Genomic DNA, 21,650 nt, shown 5'->3' with positions numbered 1-21,650 from the left:
CAAAAAAAAAGTAAGGCTTGAGTTTTTATTTGACCACCCTTGGAAAATAATTTGAAGAAACGCAGTTAAAGCTGTGAGCCATTTGGGTACGCATCAACCAGCTTGAACGTCTGACGAGGAAAGTTTTTGCCCTTTCTCTGCAAGTCATAAAGTTTTCTCGATATTATTTAGGTCTGGACTTTGCCTGGGCCAAAGTAAAACATCAACGCTTTCAACTAAACAATTCCATTGTAGCTCTAGCTGCACATTTAGTTTTTTTTAATACTAGAATGTGAAACCACATCTTTTTGCAGACTCTAACTGATTCATCTATTTTTCCATCAATTCCGACCAGCTTCACTTTCTCTGCTGAGGAAGAGAATAACCAAAGCATGATGCTTCCGCCACCTTGTTTTACAGTGCAGTTATGAGCAACATTAGTTTTCCACCAGCATATTCTGCTTCACGTTGGCTTGTGGTCAAAAGCAAACAGGACTTTCAACAACGGCACAGTTGCATGACCGATTAGCTAGCAAAATAATTCTCCCACTGGAGCTGTGCATCTCAGCAGCTCCTCCACAGTAACCACAGGTCACTTGTAATTTCTATCTCACCAGGTTTTTTTTTAAAAATTATTAATTTATTTAGTTAGTTTTAGTGTTCTTCTAACTTCAACATTAATTAACCTATGTGATATTGTGTAAAGCACTTTGACTAAAATTTGGATGTGAGATTGATTTATCAATAAATTAGAGGTGTATGAATACATTTGCTGCGACAGACTGGCGACCTGTCCAGGGTGTACCCCGCCTCTCGCCCGGAACGTAGCTGGAGATGGGCACCAGCAACCCTCCCGACCCCATTAGGGACAAGAGTGACCAGAAAATGGATGGATGGATGGATGGATGAATACATTTGGAAGCACTGTGACTGCCAACCTTCAGTTGCTTGGAAATTTCTGAAACAAAACAAAACCACACCTTTAGCTCAATCAGAATATTTTATTCATGTCTTCCAGTGTTATAAGTACATCTCGTTCACAGTTGACCTTATTCCTCTACTACAAACGGTTGTAACCACCACACTGCTGTAAGTATGCAAGCCCTAGATTAGTATTCATAGCAAAAAGAAAACAAAAACGTTTAGGTTAATCCACTTTGTGTTTTCACAGCTGCCCACACTGCAGATAGTTAATTCTTCGTTTGCATGTGACAAATCCATTCTTAATAATGGTGCAAAAGGTGAGAAAAAACATGTTGCAATGTTTTGATATTACAGTGACATTTAAACTTGGCATCCATCATGCTTTCCTGTGTAACTTTTGGTGTGCAAACGTTCTCCACATTTCTCTTCAGGAAACTATATGGTATGTTTTTCATTTATTTATTCATTTTTTAAGTCATGCAGTCATGTTTTATTTTGAAATATTAACGCCCTGTGGCAGTTACGTCACTAAATAGTAATCAACGTAAAAAGTCACTGACGGGGAGGTCTGAGGCTGCCGACAGGAATAGCTTGCTGAACCGAAAGAGGATAAGTGAATGCTTTTTCACTTAACTCGTCACTAATGGGCTCATGGAGGACTAACAGCTGAGCCACTTGCTGTCAGGAGGATTTTTTTTCACTACTGAGCTGAACAAAAATAAATACAGTACCGAGCATAAGCACACACTCGTACGCAACGTGTGCGCGCGCAGAAGCCCTGGCGGCCGTTTTGTCGGCCTCTGTGCAAACATACGTGTACATAGTTGCTGTGCAAATTCATGAATACAGGTGCATCTCAATAACTCAAAGTATGACTGAAGATACTTTTGAGAATTTCAATTCAAACTGTTAAGCTTGATTAGTTCGATCATCCTGGCCCATAGCTAATGAGAACCCAAATTCAGTCCGTCAGAAAATTAGAGTATTACATATGAACAAGTAAGATAGATAGATGGATGGATAGACGGATAGACAGACGGACAGACAGAGAGAATGAAAAAACAAATTCTACATTAATCCCGTGATTATTAATTTGTAGCATTTGGAAGGATTTGTGGCAAAAACCTGTCACTGAGAAATTAAAATCTTATAGTAAAAAAATGTATAACCATATAGTATTCATCTTTTATTAATCTAATTTTTTCACTTTATTATTATTATTTTTTAAATAAACAGGACCAGAAACATCCAGTGACTCAAAAGCAGACCCGGGTGACTCATTTTATAACCTTAGCTTAACACAGCAAGAGTTGTTTTTTTTCTTCTTTGAAGAAAAAGTGAGCCATGACACACTCCTGTTGCTGAAAATAGATTAAAACTCAAAATATCTATTATGTATGCCTCTCGTGTAACAAGGCAAAATTCCTAGACTCATTTTGTGTTTCGAATGATTCATAAGTCCAATCAATGTTTGAACATATAAACAGCACATTTTGGCTTTAGTTTTTCTGTTTTTGTGGCCCACAACACTTTGAACTTGGTGATTTTTGGTGACACTTCTGACAAAAAGGGTCTGGCTCTCTCTAAGTATATTAACACGGAAAGTTCAGTGGGAGGAAAAAGTGCTAACGCAACAGGGATTTTGTTAAGCAAAGCTCAGAGAGGTTGGGGTTACTGATGCAAACGGAATCATGAAATAATTGAATACATGTACTGTACAGCAAATGTTTAGCTGCAGCTAGTTCAATGCAATTTATTTTCTGACAAGCTTCGTTTTGGGTTATTGTTAGGTACATAATATTTGAGAGTTAAATTGAATTACTGGAAAACAAAAAGAAGTATCAATTTTAAATATCATGATGCAAGTGTATAATACACAGAACGCTGCCTTACACTCACTTGTTTAAGTGTGATCTGTGTGAATTAATGTACATAAAAATATCTACTTTGATCCCTGGGGGGGAAAAAAACATTCAAATAAAAAAAACCTATAAAGGTTTTATTGGAGACGTAGTCAGAAGGGAAGGGAAGCAAGTAGCTGCCCTTTAGAATCAAACGGTACATAAAAAGCAGCCACATCCTCCTGACAGGACCACATCGTTAACGTGTGATCCCACAAGGAGGAGAGGAAGGAATCCACCAGCCTCCATTACCATTTCAGTCCCCCCCCTGAGGCCATCTTCCTCCTCAAATGGGAAAAAAAAAAAAGCAATCAGGCATAGAGCAATGCGTCGACAAGCCAGCCAGCAGGGGTCGACTAGCCCTTCTCATATTCTGCGGAGGAGAAATGGACCCTTAATCTTCCCCCTCCCCGCTCGCTCCTGTGGAGAGGGTTCAAGGCGATGCAGTGGGTTTTGAACAGCCGGTTCCCTCTCATCAGTTCTCCACGTTTGCCCTGAGCGTGCGAGGCTTTGGTCTTTGATGCGGCCGGCAGTCCTGGCTCGTGGCCCTCCGGTGCGCGGCCGGAGAGATGGGCCGAGGGTGGGGGAGGTAGAGCGCCTGGGTCCTGCCGCCTCGCGGCAGCGCCCTGCTGCAGCTCAGCGAGCGTCTGTCCTCGGCGCCGGACTGCGGCCCCAGGTGAGACTCGCACAGGTCCAGCAGGGACACTACCTGCTCCCTCAGTGCGAGGGATTTGAACCGCCGCCCCGCCAGGTTGAAAAAGGCTTCCACGAATGCCTGCAGTCCCATCCCTGTATGGGAAAAGGAAATGCCGATTTACAAGTGCGGCGACTTTTTAAGGCATGCGCACACGGCACCTTAAACCTTTAGGTACCCAGGGTAAAGATGAAAAATAAGTAAAATTGTTTAAAGTGGACAAAACCCCCTCGCTAAGATTTATTTATTTTTCCATGGGATGTACAATATATCAGCATCAACGTCTGTATCAGCATTGTGTGCACTTGATTATTTGTATATAAGGATTCATCTGCAGCTAAAAAAGTAATAATTCAAACATCAACATGTGAAAAGCTCCGCCTTTTTTGTTTGACCTAACATCAATACAGTGTAAAGCTGATCTGTTGATTATTTTTTTAATAATTGGATAGCAAAAAGATTAAATAAAATGCATCCAGGTTAAGATGATCCCCAATTGTTTGTCCATTTCTTTGTAATTTGACCTTTTCCTTTTTCTAATTTTGGACCGAATGAAATGTTCATAACTTGGTGTGATCTGAATGGAACCAGCTTTACATCCTAAAAAAAAAAAAGAAAAAAGAGCCCAAGCAATTTTCACCTTTCAGCTTAGAAAAGCTGAAGGTAATAACCTTTCCGCTGACAGTTTCTTTAGAGCTGTGGCTGAAAGGAGAAGGAAAGTTTCATTAGTAGTGTACAAGTCCAGCTTTAGAACAAATTACATCATAGATTTCTGCTAAAAGTGGGTTTTTCTCCTTAAGTAATAAGTAGCCTTCCTACTAGACTTTCTGTGGACCTTATTACTCAGATTAAGAGGTCATAGTGACTCAAACCCGAGAACAACAGATAAGAAAACAATAAAACTGAGCAGGATTCATACCTCACTAGGTCTGTTGCACCATTTTCTACTCATAACGTCTTTTAAAAATCATCTTATCGGTTCCCCATAAATACACCTGACTAAGCGAGCCCAGACGCAACAGCCGACCGATTCCAGTCCTACTGAAAGCTCATCTGAAATTCAGCCTACACTCTCCCCAGTGGACCTCTTCATGCTGGTCAATGCGATTTCCAACAATCTACTCTATGTCGCAGACATTGCGAGGTGGGATGCCTGAATAATTCATGTCGGGTCGGTCTCTGCGCTGTCATGCTGTGATCTCGCCTCATTTCAATTATGGGAGAAGGGAGTCTGACGGAGAATGACACGCAATTATGGGGGAGCCCATTATTTGCTCAGAGCCTCCAGGATGTTCAGTTCTCTGTTCTCCAAGAACACCGTGTGAGGACCTGTTTTTTTTTTCTTTTGAGTATTCGTTACCTGCTTCTCGGGAGTCGGCCAGGGCGAAGGACCATCGACGTGTGATGTCAATATACAAGATGTCCACTGAAGCCATGGTGAGGTTGCTGTTGCTCAGTTTACAAGTCCTAGAAATATAAAGGAATATTAACATCTAAATTAAATACAACCTAATAAGAGAACCAAAATTTGTTTTATTTTCTCTTAAGATGCAATTAAATGTTTTGGTTACTCAAGTGTACATCTGATCAAGAGTTTTGTGATCTCCATTTTAGTAAAACTTAGAGCAGCGGCAACTGATTGCAGCCAAATCCGATGTCATAAGGAGCTAATATTTCATAGCAGCAGAAGCGATGAGATGGGCAGACAAAATGTTTACGTAGTTGACATTTTAAACTTGCTTTAGTATCTTATATTATTGATTAGCTCTGAAAGCAGCCCTAAGACATAAGTGTGTGTTAAAGGTGCACCGACTGCAGTTTTTGGGCTGATCGCCGATCTTTCAAAAGCCTGATCTGCCAAGTAGTGGTCAGTTAGCTCTGTCTTACAGTTAAACAAAAGAGGAAATTGGCTGGTTTTAGGACCTTTGCAGAGGTAGACAAAATCGATGGATCTCGCCTCCATCAATTTTGGTCACTTAGATAAGGTCACTTTCATAGGCAAGTGCAGACCAAAGTATATTTCACTAACCCAGAGCTGTCAGGTCAGAAAGTCGGTGTGGTATTCCAGAGATAGAGCGACAAAGTAAGCAATGTTTACCTAAAGGGTGAGGACCACAGCAGCATCAGGCTATGACGCTGCTTCTAAAGTGTACAATATTAGCCCAACACAGTGCAGCTACTTGTTAACCCAAATGGTGACAGGAACAGTGAAGATGGCTGCCGCATCTTTTTATGAGCTTTGCTACTGAACAAGATGAAATATTCACCTTTATATATAAGATAATAATGAGACTGCGTGTGTGTGTGTGGTGTTCTGTGACAGAATCCCAACAATACAGCAAGAACTGATTCTGTGTTTATGCAGCAGCAGAAAGAGAAAAAGAATAAGAATTTAGTGTAAAGCAGTACGAAAGCATAGAAAAGGACGATGTTTGTTTTTGAGAAAGACATTACTTTTAATGAGAAATCGGACATTCTGCAGACCTGTAATGGTTCACAGGGAAAGTGATGTGTTTATTTCTTTCTTTTTGTTGCAGGGCCTTAATTACTTAAAATCTATATGCTTAGTTTCTTTCTTCGTTTTTTATTACATGCAATAATGATAATATTATGCAAATGGGGTTCCAACGAGCTACAAATGCCATACTTTTTCCCCCCCCAGATTCAAATTCCCAGCTCTAAGCTTATTTTTGTTCAAATTTTAAGTTCATAGATGAAAATATACCATAATTCTTTTGGCAGATGTTGATGGAGGGGTCACACTTTAAATATCGAACCATGGAAGGACGGATGGATGACGGGCATAGAAATGGATGGTGGGATAAAGTCTGCAGATGGAATTATTTTCCCAAACTCCGTTCCGTACTTTAAGTCTATTCCAGACGGCATTGTAATCCTGCAAATTGAATTTAAAAACTGCATTTGCTCTAATACCGTAAAATATGATGCATTATTTCCTCCAGGGAATTCTGCATGAAAAACAAGCTTTACCTTCAACAGAGATGATATTATTACATCATGCTTATGGTACCCATTTTTCACACTCTCATTTTAACATAAACATATGAAGTCTTTGAAAGTATTTATAGTGTAATTAAAGTTAGACTATTTCCTGAACTCCCAGCAAAGAATGTTCTGTCCTTAAAAAAAAGGCTAAAATAAGGTGAGACAGTGTTTTGCTGCAGAATCTAAATTAATAAAAGCCTCTCTAGTCTCAGCGCTTTGAAAAGGAATCTCTAAACCACAGCTCAGATGAGACTCTCATTACTTCAGATGGAATCTGTGAATGCACCTGTTTCTTTTACTTTATTAAGTCAGCATGCCGACTCTGTGCTGCTTACATATGCTAAATCTGGGTAAGCAGAGAGGATTTTTATCCAGGCAATCAGCATCCGTCTTAATCCTTTCCGTCTTACTGCAATAAAACGAAGGCTTGCTTTACTGTAGATGTGCAGCTTACGTGGCAGAGATGATATCAGGATCAAACACAACATGTGCACCTGATGAAGGTTCGGAAGGCAGTGGGGCCGAGGCGCATGTTGCCCTTCACCCCGAGGAAGCGTATGAAGAGAGCGGCGATTCGCTCCACCAGCCGCAGATGGTTGAACTGTTTGGTGTACTTCGGGTAGACCTGCTTCAAGCACAGCGGAGGCAGATTATCCGCGTTATCTGGACTTCTGCCTTGAGAATCGCCGTGCGCTGGGATCACCTCCACAGGATCAGACCCGCCTCCTCTTGGTTGAGGAGTCCTGATGTAGATACCACAACAAAAACAAACAGGGTGGGTGGAGGTTTAATATTCATTTCATGCAATGTTAATTAAGATTGACTGTCCAGACATGTATGCTAATAACAGGGCATGTATTTGTACTCAATAGTCTGCGTGAGTCATTCAAAAAAAGAAAAAGTCTATCAGGTGATCATCAGTCAGACAGAAAGCAGAGATGGATTTGAATTGCTTTCTTTTAAGCACCCCACACCAAAGTAATGCAACAATGGCAGGACACACCAGACTTGTAAAAGCTCAAAATTGGTTTCTTGATATGTCGGCTTTTGATTATTCCATAAGGGCAAACAACAAAGCAGTGTGGTTGAGGTGTTGTCATTAAATAAATCCACCCGTTTGCCTCCAATCAAGTCAAATGACATCATGGAGACTTTACCAAACTCTTTGAAGACTCTGAAATATTGCTTTATTTTCTCTTAAATTTCAAGAACGAATCAAAAAGTCCCATTGTGATGGCCTTTAACATATATATAAAAAAATCAGATAAAATGTTAAAGAGTGTGTTAGCTACATTTTAGATGAGTTTTTTCTGCTGTTTTGGGGTATAGAGCTGTTTTTGTTTTCTAAGGTTTGTACTGAATTGCTAGGCTAATCGTAGCATGTAGACTCGATTACATTATAATTTAGACTTTAATGCAATTCTAGTTAATATAGTTTAGACAAGTCATACAGAAAAATAAGCTTTCCTGCTTCCTAAATTAAGTGCTTACTTTAAGCAGCGTAATTTCAATGTTTCAGCTTCTTTCTGCCTTACACACACATAAGCACTATCTGTGCACTGCACACAGAGCAGATCATGACAGAAAGCCATTAAACTGCAGCTGTCAACAGTTGTTCCCCCCGTCCACCCCACACACTTTAAATGCCAATGTTAAGATTATCAGGTGGGAAAAAAAACCACAACAAATTAATGTGCACAGTCTATAATTCAGATTTGCAAGCCCTGCACATGAAAACAGACGGTCATTTTTACACACTGGACCATTAAAGTTGTGGCCGCGCTGCTCGCAGAGGTCACGGCTGATATATAATCACTGACTCTACAACAATAGCGGGTATCAGGAGTCAAGTTTAATCAGGGACTTTATGTCTTGAATGGAAACCTGAGCTGAACAGGATCAAACAAGGACATCTGTACTTGTAACCTTTATTATTATTTGACCTTTGCTGTCAAGCAAAACAAAACAAACAGGATTTACATAGCAACAAAATCAAAAGATAAGCAGTTGTCTCACTACTCTAACTTCTTTATGTTGCCTCTTTTTTCTCATTAAATTGAACTTCTTTGTTTTAAGTCTATCCTCCAATGTGTCTTTCCTTTTCCCAAGTTCCTACAGTAAGCACAACATTTTTTGCTCGCCTCCACTTCTTACGAGACACGTGGGTTGAAACCCAGTCTAACTGGCATCCCATCAGTCCCGTCCCAGCCTGCTTGTGCCTTCGCAAAGTCTAAGTTTACGGTTCTTCTTGATACCGGCATGGGTGACACCAAGGCAGCATTTCTTAAAGTTTGATAGAATCAATTGTCCCAGGGGGATAGAGAGGGAGGCCACCCACACACAGATTTAGCAGTTCAGACTCCGCTAAAAAAGACAAACCTTGCACAGGCACAGACAAACTGGGAGAATTTCCACATACTGCAGCAAAGAGAGAGAAAAGAAATGAAGGAAGGAAAGCTAGAAACTGGCAAAACATTAAAGACATTATTAAGTTTTGAGTGTTAAACTAGTTCTAACATGACAACAAGCTACAATAGAACACTTTGTAACAAAATATAACCAAGTGTCAGGATGGCCCAGTCAAATCAAGGCTTAAATTCAAATAAACATCTATAGCAAGGCACATAAGATCCCCAAAACATTAAATTTGATGTTTTTGGTTTTAACCTGTGCCTAAGTACAAAGTGTATGAATACCTTCTCAAAGCCAATAAAAGAAAAAAAAAAATATTTTTATAACTATGCTCTGTATTTAGTTTGCCTCATTTCCCCTTATGCAGATAATACCTTTATAATGGGATATTTTAGCGCCTCATGCCTGTGAATATAAGCTTTTCACCTTTATGATGGCTCATAAATCACTTCCAAAGACAGAATACTCAGGATTAATGAGCTGGGTGCATACACTACATATCTGAGAGTCACTGATACTGTCACAAACTCGCGTATATAATTCCTTGTTTATCTCTTCTCCCTTCAAAGTGGCACTTCTTCCCCCTGCCCCCTTTTGTTCCATTATTTGGGCTTGATTTTCTTTTTTATAAAACAGTGGTTTTATAAAATCACTGACTTTTGTGCATGCTGCGTCAGGCTTCCCCTTCATCTTGAGAAGTAAAATCCCAACATGCGTAAACTTTGAATAAACCTCTTCTAAATGACTGAGTTTCATCCATTCCACTGACATGGGTGTTATTCCTCAATGTAAGTGTGTGTTGTTGTTTTTTTTGACATCGCGTCTATAGGCCGCTTGTGAAATACCCAATTAGTCTGAAGTGTTTTTTTTTTTTTTTTTATTATTAAAGTTTTTATTAAAGTCTGAAGTGGGTTTTAAAATATTTCTAGTCTATATCTTTTCTCTCTTTTTACATGAATTGAAATTCTTAATAAAGCCATTCAGTTATTTCCTTTCTAATCATAAGGAGGTTTGAACCTCTCAATCAGAGAAGTCTAATTTCACATTACTGTCACTTTTTATCAGACTGCTCAACAAGTTTCTAATCTAAAAGTCAATTTCTCCTCTTACTTCTAAATGGTTGATTTATATCATTGTTCTAATATTGAAATCATATCACCCTTTCCTCCCAACTCCTCCGCTCCATTAGATTAAACTTTTTACCCAATATCATTTAAAGTTGCTTGACTAAAAATTCTGATCTGAATAATTAGGTGTGAATCTTTGGACGGCGATGGCTTTTTTTTTGACCTAGTAGAGAATTAAAAAACATGAACATTAACTTGATCGATACATTCATGAACTGAATTTGCAGAAATATTTTTTATCAAAAGTAGTTTAACGCATATAGGAGGGAAAAAGCTCTTTGAAAAGAGGATGTAGATATGGATCCAACAAAAAGTAAAGGAGTTGCAGGATTATCCCCACGCATGCTTTGAGGGATATGTTTTTAACTTATGTGGTTTTTAAAGAAAAGACACCTACGAAAAACAAAAATGTGGTAAAGTCTTGAGGAATAAACAAATAAAAATAACAAAACTTGGGCAAAGATCAGTATTTCGCCTCCTGATCTTGGATCTGAACCAATCAAGGGAAAAATCTGCCAAATCAGATTTCAGGCCGATTGATTGGTGCATCTCTAGTAAATATTATTCAGACACTTTCCTGAGGAGGGCTTGTTTAAACGACTCTCGGTCAACGCTAAATTGTTTCGACTGACTCGACCTCATCTTGAGGTCGGCAACAGGGAATTAAAAACAAACACGAGGCTTGAATTTCCACAGCTTGCATCAACTCTGTGTGTTTTCTTCTGCCTTCGTCTGACTCCTTGATTTCTTTCCAAAAGCCCAAAACTCTTAAGGTAATCTGTAAACTGGTTATGGATCAGTATATAGGTATATCAAGCAAAAAAAAAACATATATAAATTACATCATGCCATCTTTAAATTCAAGATGGAGTTTTCTTAAGCCACATAAAACAAAGAGTAAAGCAGCACAACTGCTTCCCTACCTGCTGACATGTAAGTGGCTGAAAGGAGGCTTTAACCAATTTCCATTGTCTATATATTTCAAGACAAATATATCTGTTTGAAAATACTTCAGCTTGCAAAAAAACACAGTCAAGTGACAATTCAAAACCTGAGTCAGCAACTTCTAATACTTTTTTTTTTCTATTAAAAGTAGAACAGCGAAATAATATTGTGTGCCATAAGTATGTTCACTATTGTTAGAATCTGTAAGTTTATTCTCAATTTTTTGCAAAAAGAAAGTATATCTCAATATAACAATATTTGTTATAATCTCCATTAAAACTAACAGTTTGAAGCTACATTTTGTATGTCACTTTAGCAGCAGTTCCAATGATTGCTGCTTCTCTGGTGTTTCTAAAGCGATTAGATCATGTGTGTATACGTTTGGATCATGCCGATTTAAAGCACACGCAGAAAGGAAGCAGAGACATATTTAAATATTAATGGTTCATAAATATTACAGTCATGATGATAAGCAGTTATTTCCAAAGATATATTTTTGCTTTCCATGAGCACGTTTGACATTTTTCCTACCATCCCATTCTCTTTTGAACACAAGATTCCTTTGTGTTTTTAGTGTTAATTTTATTTGACAACTAGAATCATTACAAATAAGAAAATATCAACTTAAACTTTGTAAGATCCTTATGACTTCCCTTTTCTTTAAAAACTAGATGTTCAGTCTAAAGATTGAAAAGGTAAAGCTTTACACATTCTCCCTCTGAGGCCCAGAAGACCGAGCCAACCTATAACATATAATGGGCGTTAGATCAAGCGATTAAAGAATGTTTAACAGAGTGGAGATAGAAATTAGTTCAACAAGAAGTTAAGGGAGCATTATCCACAAGTAGACACTGCTCTTGGATGCAAAGAAAATATCAAATATTGAGGCTAATTTAAAGATAAGGTAGTTAAAATTTAAAGTAGAAGGAACAGAATGAGAATAACAGAAAAGGATGAGGAAATAAGTTGAAAGCAGACAGAAAGAATAAATCTGCTTTTCATATTGAAATATGGAATGATGGGCTGGGGGGGGCACTCCCTAATTGAGAAGGAGATCTATTTCCAAGCACCACGCAGGGCCAGTTGAGTAGAGATTGAGCCACTACATTGGCACAGTGATATGTGAGTTTCCTCCATGCCTCAGTTGATTTAATTTTTTCCGTTTAACAAGCTTAGAGAGAGCCGCTGAGTGGTGCGGGACCCGGCACGGAGGAGCGGGTGGGCAGAGTGAGATATCGTTTTCTTAAAGCGGACATGCTAGCAGAGAGTGGTGGTGGGGAAGCGTGGGAGGGGGCTGAGACAACATCCAACTTCAAACAGGGTGTTTACGCTGAGGTGTGCGGCGCTTACGCTGTCAATTTCTTGTTGAAGGGATCCATGAGGCGCAGCGTGTCCCTAATCACCCCCACTTTCACCTGCTCATCTACTGGACTGGGAACGTACTCGAAAACTCCTGGAGCCACCTGAGACAGACATGCACTTAATACAAGAGGTGGTGGTGGTGGGGGATGGTGATGGTAGAGTGATGATGATGATGGGAACCAGTGTCTTACTTCCTGCTCATGTTCTATTCTCATACTGGGGTTGGAGTTGACCTCTAATAACACCGGCTTCAGGTTCTTCATCAGCAGAATGTCGAAGCCTAATATCTGACATATAAACAGACCACAACGATTAGAAACACACATTCAAGAAGATTCTAAAACCTTTATTTGTCCCAGAAGGGCTGTTTGTAAAAACTTCAATTTGATTAGAATTTTTTTTTTTTTGGCATTTTTAACAACCTGATCCACCAGGAGTGAAAACAGTTTATGTGAATGACTTTAGTGAAATTGAAAAAAAAAAAAAACACTGAACCAGCAAATAAAGAGAATTGTTAATGGGTTTTAAAAAAAACTGTTAAGAAAATGATAAAAATCAATATTTAACATTCCCTGCAACCATTCAACTGCAAAAAGAATTTTACAAATACATATTCATAAGATAATTTCACTTCCTCCCCTAATAAAGGTAGACTTTATGACTGATTCTTAACAAATCATATAAGGAAGGAAATGCATAAGGAAGAAATACAATCAGAAAAGAAATCGGAGGTGAAATATATATAAATATATAATATACATATATATAAGGACAAAAGGGAAGAAGGAAGGAGGAAAGCATGTGAGAAAGGAAGGAAGTACTCAACAATAGAATATGAAATTAAGTGAAGAAACAAAAATTGTTTCCGATCTCTTTCTTCTTATTCCATACTTATCCAGAGCTGGAAAACCAGGAAATCAAATACTACTAGCTCCGTTAGAAAACCTGAGCACTTTGATTGGCTGACAAACAAACGTGTTAATAACACACTGGCCTGCAGCTCCGCTGTCACACCCACCTGGAAACAAGTAGGCCCTGGCTTAGCAGGCGGTATATCGGCTTGGTAGTGGACTTTAAGGTCCGGCAGCACGGCGATGACAGACTTGATGACGAGGGCGATGATGTCCGACCAGACCCGCTTGATGTCAACGCCCTTGGCTGCCAGCCTGTAGAGCACACTGGAGAGCGTCCGCTTGCTGCCCGTGTTCTGGCTGTCCGAGTGGACATAGTTGCCGCTTTGAACGTTGAGCGAGTAGTTGGTCAGGTGCATGAAGACGCGGCTCAGGTTCTTCTGGCTTGGCTCCTGCAAAGAAAAAAGAGAAAAGAAAAACGGCAATGCCATATAATCAATCTCAAAGCAAGCCTGTCGGGATTATCAGCGAGGTAAGCGCTACCTGGTAGGGTTCGGTGCAGAAGCGCGTCAGACCTTCTTTGGCGATGTAGATTTCCAGTGGCTGCATGGACTTTATCAGCACGTAGAGGCGGATGTCGAATTTGAGCTTGTCGATGAGCAGCGGCTTGTGGATGTATTCTTGCACCACCGCTTGTTTGGCCTGTGTGCCCACCACCAGCTTCAGATCGACGGTGTCTTGGATGAGGTAGATACCATCCCCCTGGGAGCCCCCGTCGGGCTTCACGATGAAAGTCGGGCTCTCCGTGCCGTCGCTCTCCTTCACCATACGAATCTGCAGCCGAGGAGCAAGGGGGGCAGAAACGACAGTATCCGTTCACAACGGATACGATCCAAGGAAAACACGCTACTTCATCCAGTAGACCAAGCTAAACCAGGACGTTGTAATCAAATCTTAGTGTAATCTCATTCCTCACTGGACTAATAATAGAGAAGAGTCAGAGAGGCTTGATCTGCACCAAAATCATCCAGAGGTTTCTCTGAATTAACATGCAAGCCCAGAAAAGTCGACAGCATTTTTCACAGTGTTAATTATCCCAGGATATGTTATGTAATTCTACGCTGCTGCAGTACAGATGGATGTAAATAGGTTTCTGGATCTCTGAAGGGAGGCAGATTTAAAGAACGAGAAGTGAATCTGAATGTATACGTTGATATTGTGGCGCCCCCTGCTGTACAAAACATGTTATTTCCTTCTTCTCTACCAAACGTTTACTTACAAATGGCTAGGAAAATGAAGCTTTTATGTTATTACAAATGATTATAAATCTGAAAACAATTAGAAAAAAAAACATCCTAAAGACAAACGAGTAATTCTAAATATGAATATCACCCTGTGTCTCAGTGTCTGTAGTTGGATTTTATAGCATAGGATATGAGTAGTGTGTGATTTTAATCTGGCATTTAGTTAGACAGACTGTAAATAAAGGTCTGATAACTGTTGGCAATGTAGAGAGATACCCCACATCATGTCTAGTGCAGGGTAGAGTGATGATAGAAGGAAACAGCAGCGGCTCTTAGTAGTGTACACACTCTGTTAAAATGCCAGATCATAAATCACTTCACAGCCTTTTCTTTCACATATTGAGACATGTTTTTATCCGTAAGAAGTCAAATGAAAACAAAGAAACAAAGCTAAAAGTGAGCAATAACCTATCTGCAGAGGTGGGAATATTTTAAACTTTACTGAAGCACCTATTGATTCAGCAATCAATAGTCTTCGGAAGGAGTTGATGATCGTCATCATCTTGACTTGGCGATTCCAGAACTTTCATTTTCAGCTCGCAAAAACTTTATTTTGTTGATGTGGACTTTTTGCTTGGATTCTCTGTGATGCCGAAAAATAAAATCTCAATTTTGTTTCTGTTTTTAACTTCCGCAGATAACTTTTTATACCACAACTGACTTGGAACTGAGTAAGTATCAGCTGAAAAATATAACGATTGTTTTTTGTTTTTCTTTTTCAGTTAATCACATACGCATAACTACATATTACCAGTATGCACACCTTTGGGAGGCCCTGCATGTTTTTCTTATATGAGGTGCTGCAACAGTACCTCTGTGGAAAACTGCTGGTACTCTTCAGGCAGGATCCAGGAGCGCGGATAGAAGTCGTACTCTTCTGGGAAAAGCTCTTGCATAGTCCGAACCGCTCTACTCAGGTTGATCTTCCTCAGCATCTCCACCATCCCTGAAAAGACACCATTTACAGACAATCCTGCAGGTTTCTCAAGGGAAACAGTAAGCAATCAATCACCAATAAAAAAATAAAAACAAAAATAAAAACTTGATATTCTAAATAAATGTTTTAAGCAAAAGTCAGGTGTAAGGACTAAACTAAGCACAAGCTTACGGTGGCTCAGATGCGTCACTGAAACGCAAAAAAACCCAAGACAACAGCAAAAGCCACTACAGAAGATATAAAAAAAATCTTCCTGCCATAATTTCCATTGTGGCTTTTAGTCATTGTATTCATTGTTGCCTTTGTGGCTTTTTGTTGTTGCTGCTTTTGCACTTCATTGACTTTTCTGGTTCAACAAACTAGAGGCATATTGATATGATTTACCTAAATACTCAGATTTACACATTATTTAGGGTTTGATTTCTGGTTTGATTTATTTTTATATCCTTGTTTTTAGATTTTTGTGATAAGGCAATACTTGGTTGTGCTTAAATTACAAAGTGTGAAAATATTGGTCTAATTGATGCGCTTACCAAGACTAATGATCCAACTAGATGAAACAAAGTAGATTACACAAAGCCAACTGAAACTACAAACACACATAACTAATTATAGGTTGAGTGTAGATTAGAAAAGTACACATATTTAAATACCTGGGAACTTGTTGACTTGTCCTGACACAATATTTTCATTGTCGTGGAAGGAAACACCATGCCAGTAGATATCACATGCTGCACGTCTTCCCGTGTGAAACTGAGGAGAGGAAAAGCAAAGCAGTGAAAAGAAAGCCAATTAAAAAAAGTAATCATTTGGAAAATGTGAACTGTCTGAAAATATGAGCAGGACCACAGATTCAAGATGATGGTCTGAATAATGTACTGCACACTTTTCAAATGCAACGCAATGCTACCGAAGACAAGTAGCACGGTTTGTTTTTTTCCCCAGAGTCCACTTTGGTTTCCAATCTCCATTGGAGTAATGGGTCAAATCTCTGCAGAGTTTGCAAAGAGAAACATGAGGGATTCTCTCTTTAACTCTCCCGTGCCACTCTAAGTCTACAACTCAAAGGTGTCGGAAGGCTGACAGTCCAATATCGGTATCTTAAATAGTTTAACCTCTTCCCCTCCTGTAGTTGGCTATAAGATAAACCTGTGCCAGAGTTGCATCTTGTTAATGTGTTAGCGTGACACTGTGTAAAAGGGAAACCCTGGTTGACTGCAAAGACCTGCTATAAATACAGCTACACGCAAGTGTGTGAAGGGGACAAAGGAGGGGAGATTATTTTGAGTAGTTTCTGGGGATTACATCCAGGCACAGCTGTGTTTTTGAAAAGTTGCTTCATTGCTAAAATCTTTCGGTGTCCTTTGGTAAACAATTCAGTTTTCTCTTGCCGTACCAGAAATAGCCCTTTTTGATATTCGGGTTATTTTCCAACCAGACTTCAAGACGTTATGACAATTTTAAAACAAATGTGTTCAAAATGCCTGATTAGTTTCTAACACTCCCTCAAAATATGACAATAGATGAAAATATGATGAAATAGATGAAATAAGCATTTTCGTGATCTTTCGCTCGGACCCTCGGGTGGCTGTTATCTCTACCTCGGAGAGGACTCACTTTATTGGATTAAGGGAGCTTAAGGCTAGTGATTTCTTCCTGTGGCGGAGAAAGCCATAAGTGGAAAGTCAGCTAGCAGATGTAGAGTCAGTGGTTTCAGTTCTCCAACTTGCACTTTGGCATTCAGTTGTGTTGCCATCAATGTGAATTCTGAATATTTTACCACCGTCTGAAGGGAACTCGTCCACTTCACGTCAACTTCATAAGTGGGCTAACAGAGCCGAGCTGCTAAAGTTTCAGCCCCTTCAATGTATGATGACAAAGGCTTTCACAGTGACGGCAGCTCCACAGAGCTGTTGACTCTGCTGGGGGTGCTTTGTGCTAACTAAGTGTTGCCATATGTCCATCGTCATGGATACCAGTAGCAGGGTTCAAGTGTCACAGTTTGGTTACTGGTGATAAGTGCGCCCTGTGCTTCCCCGTCTCATTGAGGTGACATTCTTTCCATGCATAATGAAGGCGGTGTTCATAACAGCTTTGAGTTGACACTTTAAGAAAAATAAACTCTCAAAATAACTCAGGACAAACAGAAATGAGTAAAAAAAAATTTAAAAAGTGACCTCAGAAAGTTTTTTTTGTCCCATTTGTTGCTCTTTAGGTTCGCACACTGTAACACAGGTGAAAGAAAATCTCCATCGTTTCATGTGAGTCGATGATTTAATATTAATGACTTAAAGCATGGAGATTACAGTCACTGCTAGAGCTGCAACTTGATACTTAATTGATAAATTGTTATGTTTATACCCACGTTTTTAGATTTTTGTGACATGACAATACTTGGTAGTTCTTAAATTCTGAAGTGTTGAAATATTGCTACAATATTTCATGTATTATTGTCTCTTTTAGATAGTGATTTTAAAAAACAGCGACAAAAGAAAAGTTGCTGGATTAGCAGTGCTGTTCTTTCGGGAAAAGAAAGAATTACTGCAGTAAAGCAGATAGTTTTATGCCAAATTATTTATCTACAACACTTCATCTTGAGTCGATGACTTCAAGTAAAGACATTATAGTGGAGGCTGGAGATGAAACTACAAGGTATTTCACTCCTAAACTGTTTTTATTTTATTTCCATATATTCGGATTCACATGATAGAACAGTAGGTTGTGTATAAATGGGACTGGTTTTTCTCTTAAAGTCACATTGTTCATGTGTAGCCAGCCAAATGAACTCGAATACCCCTAAATAAAATAAAATGGAGTGCGACTAATTGCTGTCAGAAGTTCCTTTTATAAATTTGTGAGTAATTCCAGCTATTCTGTGAAGTACTCAGAGGTTTGATGCAGATTACTGGAGAACAAATAGCATCACTAAAACCAAGGAGCACGGTGGAAAAGTCAGAGTAAAATTATGCAGCACAACTTTAAAAATAGCATTAAAATAAAACCATGTAGTTGCCTCCTCAAATGTTCAAGGAAAATGTCTAGTTGAAAATTACAAAAGAAGCCCTGGTCTATAAGCCATGTAGAGGAAGCAGTAAACATGTAGAGGAAGCAGTAAACATGTAGAGGATGTGATCTGGTTCAGGCAGACAAGCTAAAAACTAACACTGCACAACAACATGAGCACAACTCCTATGTTAAAACACGGTAGTAGCAACATTATGCTGTGGAGTTTATTTTCTTCAGCAGGAACAAGGGAGCTTGTCGTCAGAGATGATTGATAGGAGGATGGCTGTAATTGCAGAGCAATACAGGAAGAAAACTTGTTAGAACTTTAAAAAAATCAGAATAAATTAAAGACGTAACCAGTGCTACAATGCAGTGGATCATGGCATTGTCAATATGTGTTAGAATGGCCCAGTCAAAGTCCCAGACCTATATATAACAGAGCATATGAGGGGACACTTAATATTCACAGACACTCCACAATTTGTTTGAGTTTTAGCCAATAAAGTGCCCCTTTTATATAAAATTAAAATGTGCATGCCACACATTTCAGATTTTTCTTGTAAAATACAAAAAATAAAATAATAAATTAACAAAACCCATGCATTAGTTGCATGCCAATTCACAGGTGTGAAATACTTTGTGCAGGTCTGTCTCTTAAATAAAATGACATTAAATTGAAAAAGTTTAAGTATAGACACTTCAAATATGATGAGCTGCAAAAAAGAAAGAAAAGAAAGCCCACATCCCCTTCCAAAAAAAAAAGAAACAAAAAACAATTAGCCATCAATTTTGTTCTTTAATTCAATAAGCCAAAGAAGTCGACATGACTCCATTTGAAGCTTCCCTCAGAGGGGGGAAAACATGAATAAAAGTGGCTTATGAAGACAAACACTTAAGCTTGTTGTAATCCAATTGGGACGAGAAGCTGATGACACAGTTCTCCCCAGGATCAAATCATCCTCAGCTTCTTCCCTAAACCATTTATTCACAAGTTTCTGCTGGGACAAAACACAACAAAAAGAAAAAAGAAATGAAATAGTTTCAAATAGCGCACCTGTTTCCACTGTAGCTCCTTGATGCTCAGCTTCAGGGCTTCCAGGGAGGTTTTGGCTTTAGACGTGTCCACCGTCACAGGCCTCCTCTTTCTGGGAAGCTTGAATTCATCCTTGCAGCGTGTTTCCTGCGTGTTGCTGGACTCGTGGACGTAGTTCCCGTTACTCTCTGCTGTCTTGCCTTGCAGGATCGTCCCCGTCCCCTTGATGTGGAGTGTTTGATCACATATAGGACTGTTGAAGTTTTTCACAGCGTGAGCTGGAAATCCCTGCAAGGGTTTCCCACAAGGATTCTTGCTGCCTCTTTTCCCCTTCTGCTTGCAAATATTGGTGGATAGTGCATCCGTCCCCGGGCCGGTGGTGATGCGGCCGGTGGAATCTGGGGAGGCGGAGGGAGAAGACACGGGCATCTCTTCCTCGGGATCCACTTCCTCCTTCTCTGCATCCTCGCCCAGTGATTTCATCTGCCCGAGCTGAACCTTGACATCTCCATAATGATCACCCATTATGCGAAACGCGACAACTCACGCCGCAGCAGTTCCGTGGAGCGCAGTAATCTGAAGCCCGGGAGCCGATTAGAAACAATGTGGTCCGCATTGCTATCTAGACTGACCACAAAAAAATTAAATAAAACACTATCAATTTTCGTTACCTACATCCGTGTGAAAAGCAGCAACGCGAGTTAGCTGGGATCATCTGCGGGTCACTATATATTTACGAGCGGAGAAGAAAGGCATGTCTCTCTGCAGAGCTAATTCTGACCATATAAAAGCAGCAAGGGACAGGCGGCGGCTTGTAGCCCGGCACTGCTAGCTGCTGGATGAGAGCTGACTATAACGTTAGCTTATTAAACTTCAGTTTAGCTTACAGCGTTTCTAAGCCACAGGCGAAGCTCTCCAACTCCTCTACAGGCAAACTTCACCTGTCCTGTACCGTTATGAAGCTCCCTAAACCAGCGGGCAAGTGTCACAATAATGTAGCGGCGCTCTGCAGCGTCCGTGTTACCGTCACCGTATTGTCAGGCAGCAGATAGCGGAGCCGCCTGCCTGCCTGCCATCCTGTGGCCCAGCCTCCATCTGGTTCTCATGACCACAGCTGATGCTGCGTTTTGGGTAACTCGGAAAATTTGCTTCTCCTACTGTGCCGGTTTTATTTTTTTTTAAATTTTTTATTAACTTTATTTCACGCAAGAAAATTACAACAAAAATAAATACAACATGAAATAAATGTTGCTCCTACTATGCCGGTTTTATTTATTTATTTATTTTTTATTAACTTTATTTCACGCAAGAAAATTACAACAAAATAAATACAACATGAAATAAATGTTGTTCCTACTGTGCCGGTTTTATTTTATTTTTTATTAACTTTATTTCACGCAAGAAAATTACAACAACATAAATACAACATGAAATAAATGTTGCTCCTGTGTGGGTTTTAAAGTTTCTATTTCTATTATTCCTGTTAAATATATTAATACATTCCTACATCTTTTCAAACCTTTATTTGTTTCTCTTAAGATAAACATATAGTTATTTTCTTTACATTGTTTTACTTGCAACCAACCCGTAAGAGAGTTAAAGATTGAGCCAAAAAAGAAGCATTTATTCATTACAAGAATAATCTTTTCTAATGTTCTCCCTCCGAATATTTTAAGTGATTCATGCATACTGTACTTAAAGTAATAATTCTAATTACACATGACAATGAAAAAATTTACCTTCCTTGTATAAGAAAACCTTTCTGATGTTTCATAAAATATTCACTAGAGGGTGCTGTTTCAACGTGCAAGGCTATTTCACTCCCTGCTATTAAAACTCATCTTAATACCAATTTCTATTGGCTAAGAGACATAATTTGAACTGCTTTTTTTCTTAATTATTGCTATTAGAGTTTTAAATGTTTTCTGGTATGGTTTAACTACCCTGTAACTACAACCTTCCCTTCAGAAGATCACACACTTTATTAAACCAAACGAACTACTATTGTGAACTTGATTTGAAAATTTGATTTTTGATACCTGGCACCTGCTGCACCCTTTAAACAATTTTTACATTATTGTAAAAGTACTGGCATTCAATCATGTTTTCAGAGGTATCTCTACTTGTTGATATTCTCGTAGAATAACCAGAGCATTCTTTAACTAAAAT

General features: G+C 39.2%; 1 protein-coding gene across 1 annotated transcript; it reads right to left on the bottom strand.

Annotated features, from left to right (window-relative positions):
• Nucleotides 1–960: 960 nt before the first annotated feature.
• Nucleotides 961–20,604, bottom strand: ttll11 (tubulin tyrosine ligase-like family, member 11). Its single transcript, XM_028026191.1, has 10 exons — nt 19,503–20,604; nt 16,096–16,195; nt 15,318–15,451; nt 13,745–14,035; nt 13,369–13,653; nt 12,542–12,637; nt 12,339–12,451; nt 6,999–7,247; nt 4,859–4,965; nt 961–3,593 (listed from the first exon to the last, which is right to left on the bottom strand). Exons 1-10 carry the CDS (start codon nt 20,004–20,006, stop codon nt 3,280–3,282), a joined length of 2,193 nt encoding a protein of 730 aa, XP_027881992.1. The 5' UTR covers nt 20,007–20,604; the 3' UTR covers nt 961–3,279.
• Nucleotides 20,605–21,650: the final 1,046 nt, after the last annotated feature.

The sequence above is a fragment of the Xiphophorus couchianus genome, chromosome 8, assembly GCF_001444195.1.
Source record: "Xiphophorus couchianus chromosome 8, X_couchianus-1.0, whole genome shotgun sequence".
Classification (NCBI taxonomy): Eukaryota; Metazoa; Chordata; class Actinopteri; order Cyprinodontiformes; family Poeciliidae; genus Xiphophorus; species Xiphophorus couchianus.
Note: the sequence above shows the minus strand (reverse complement) of the source record. Positions and strands in the feature narration are given on the sequence as shown.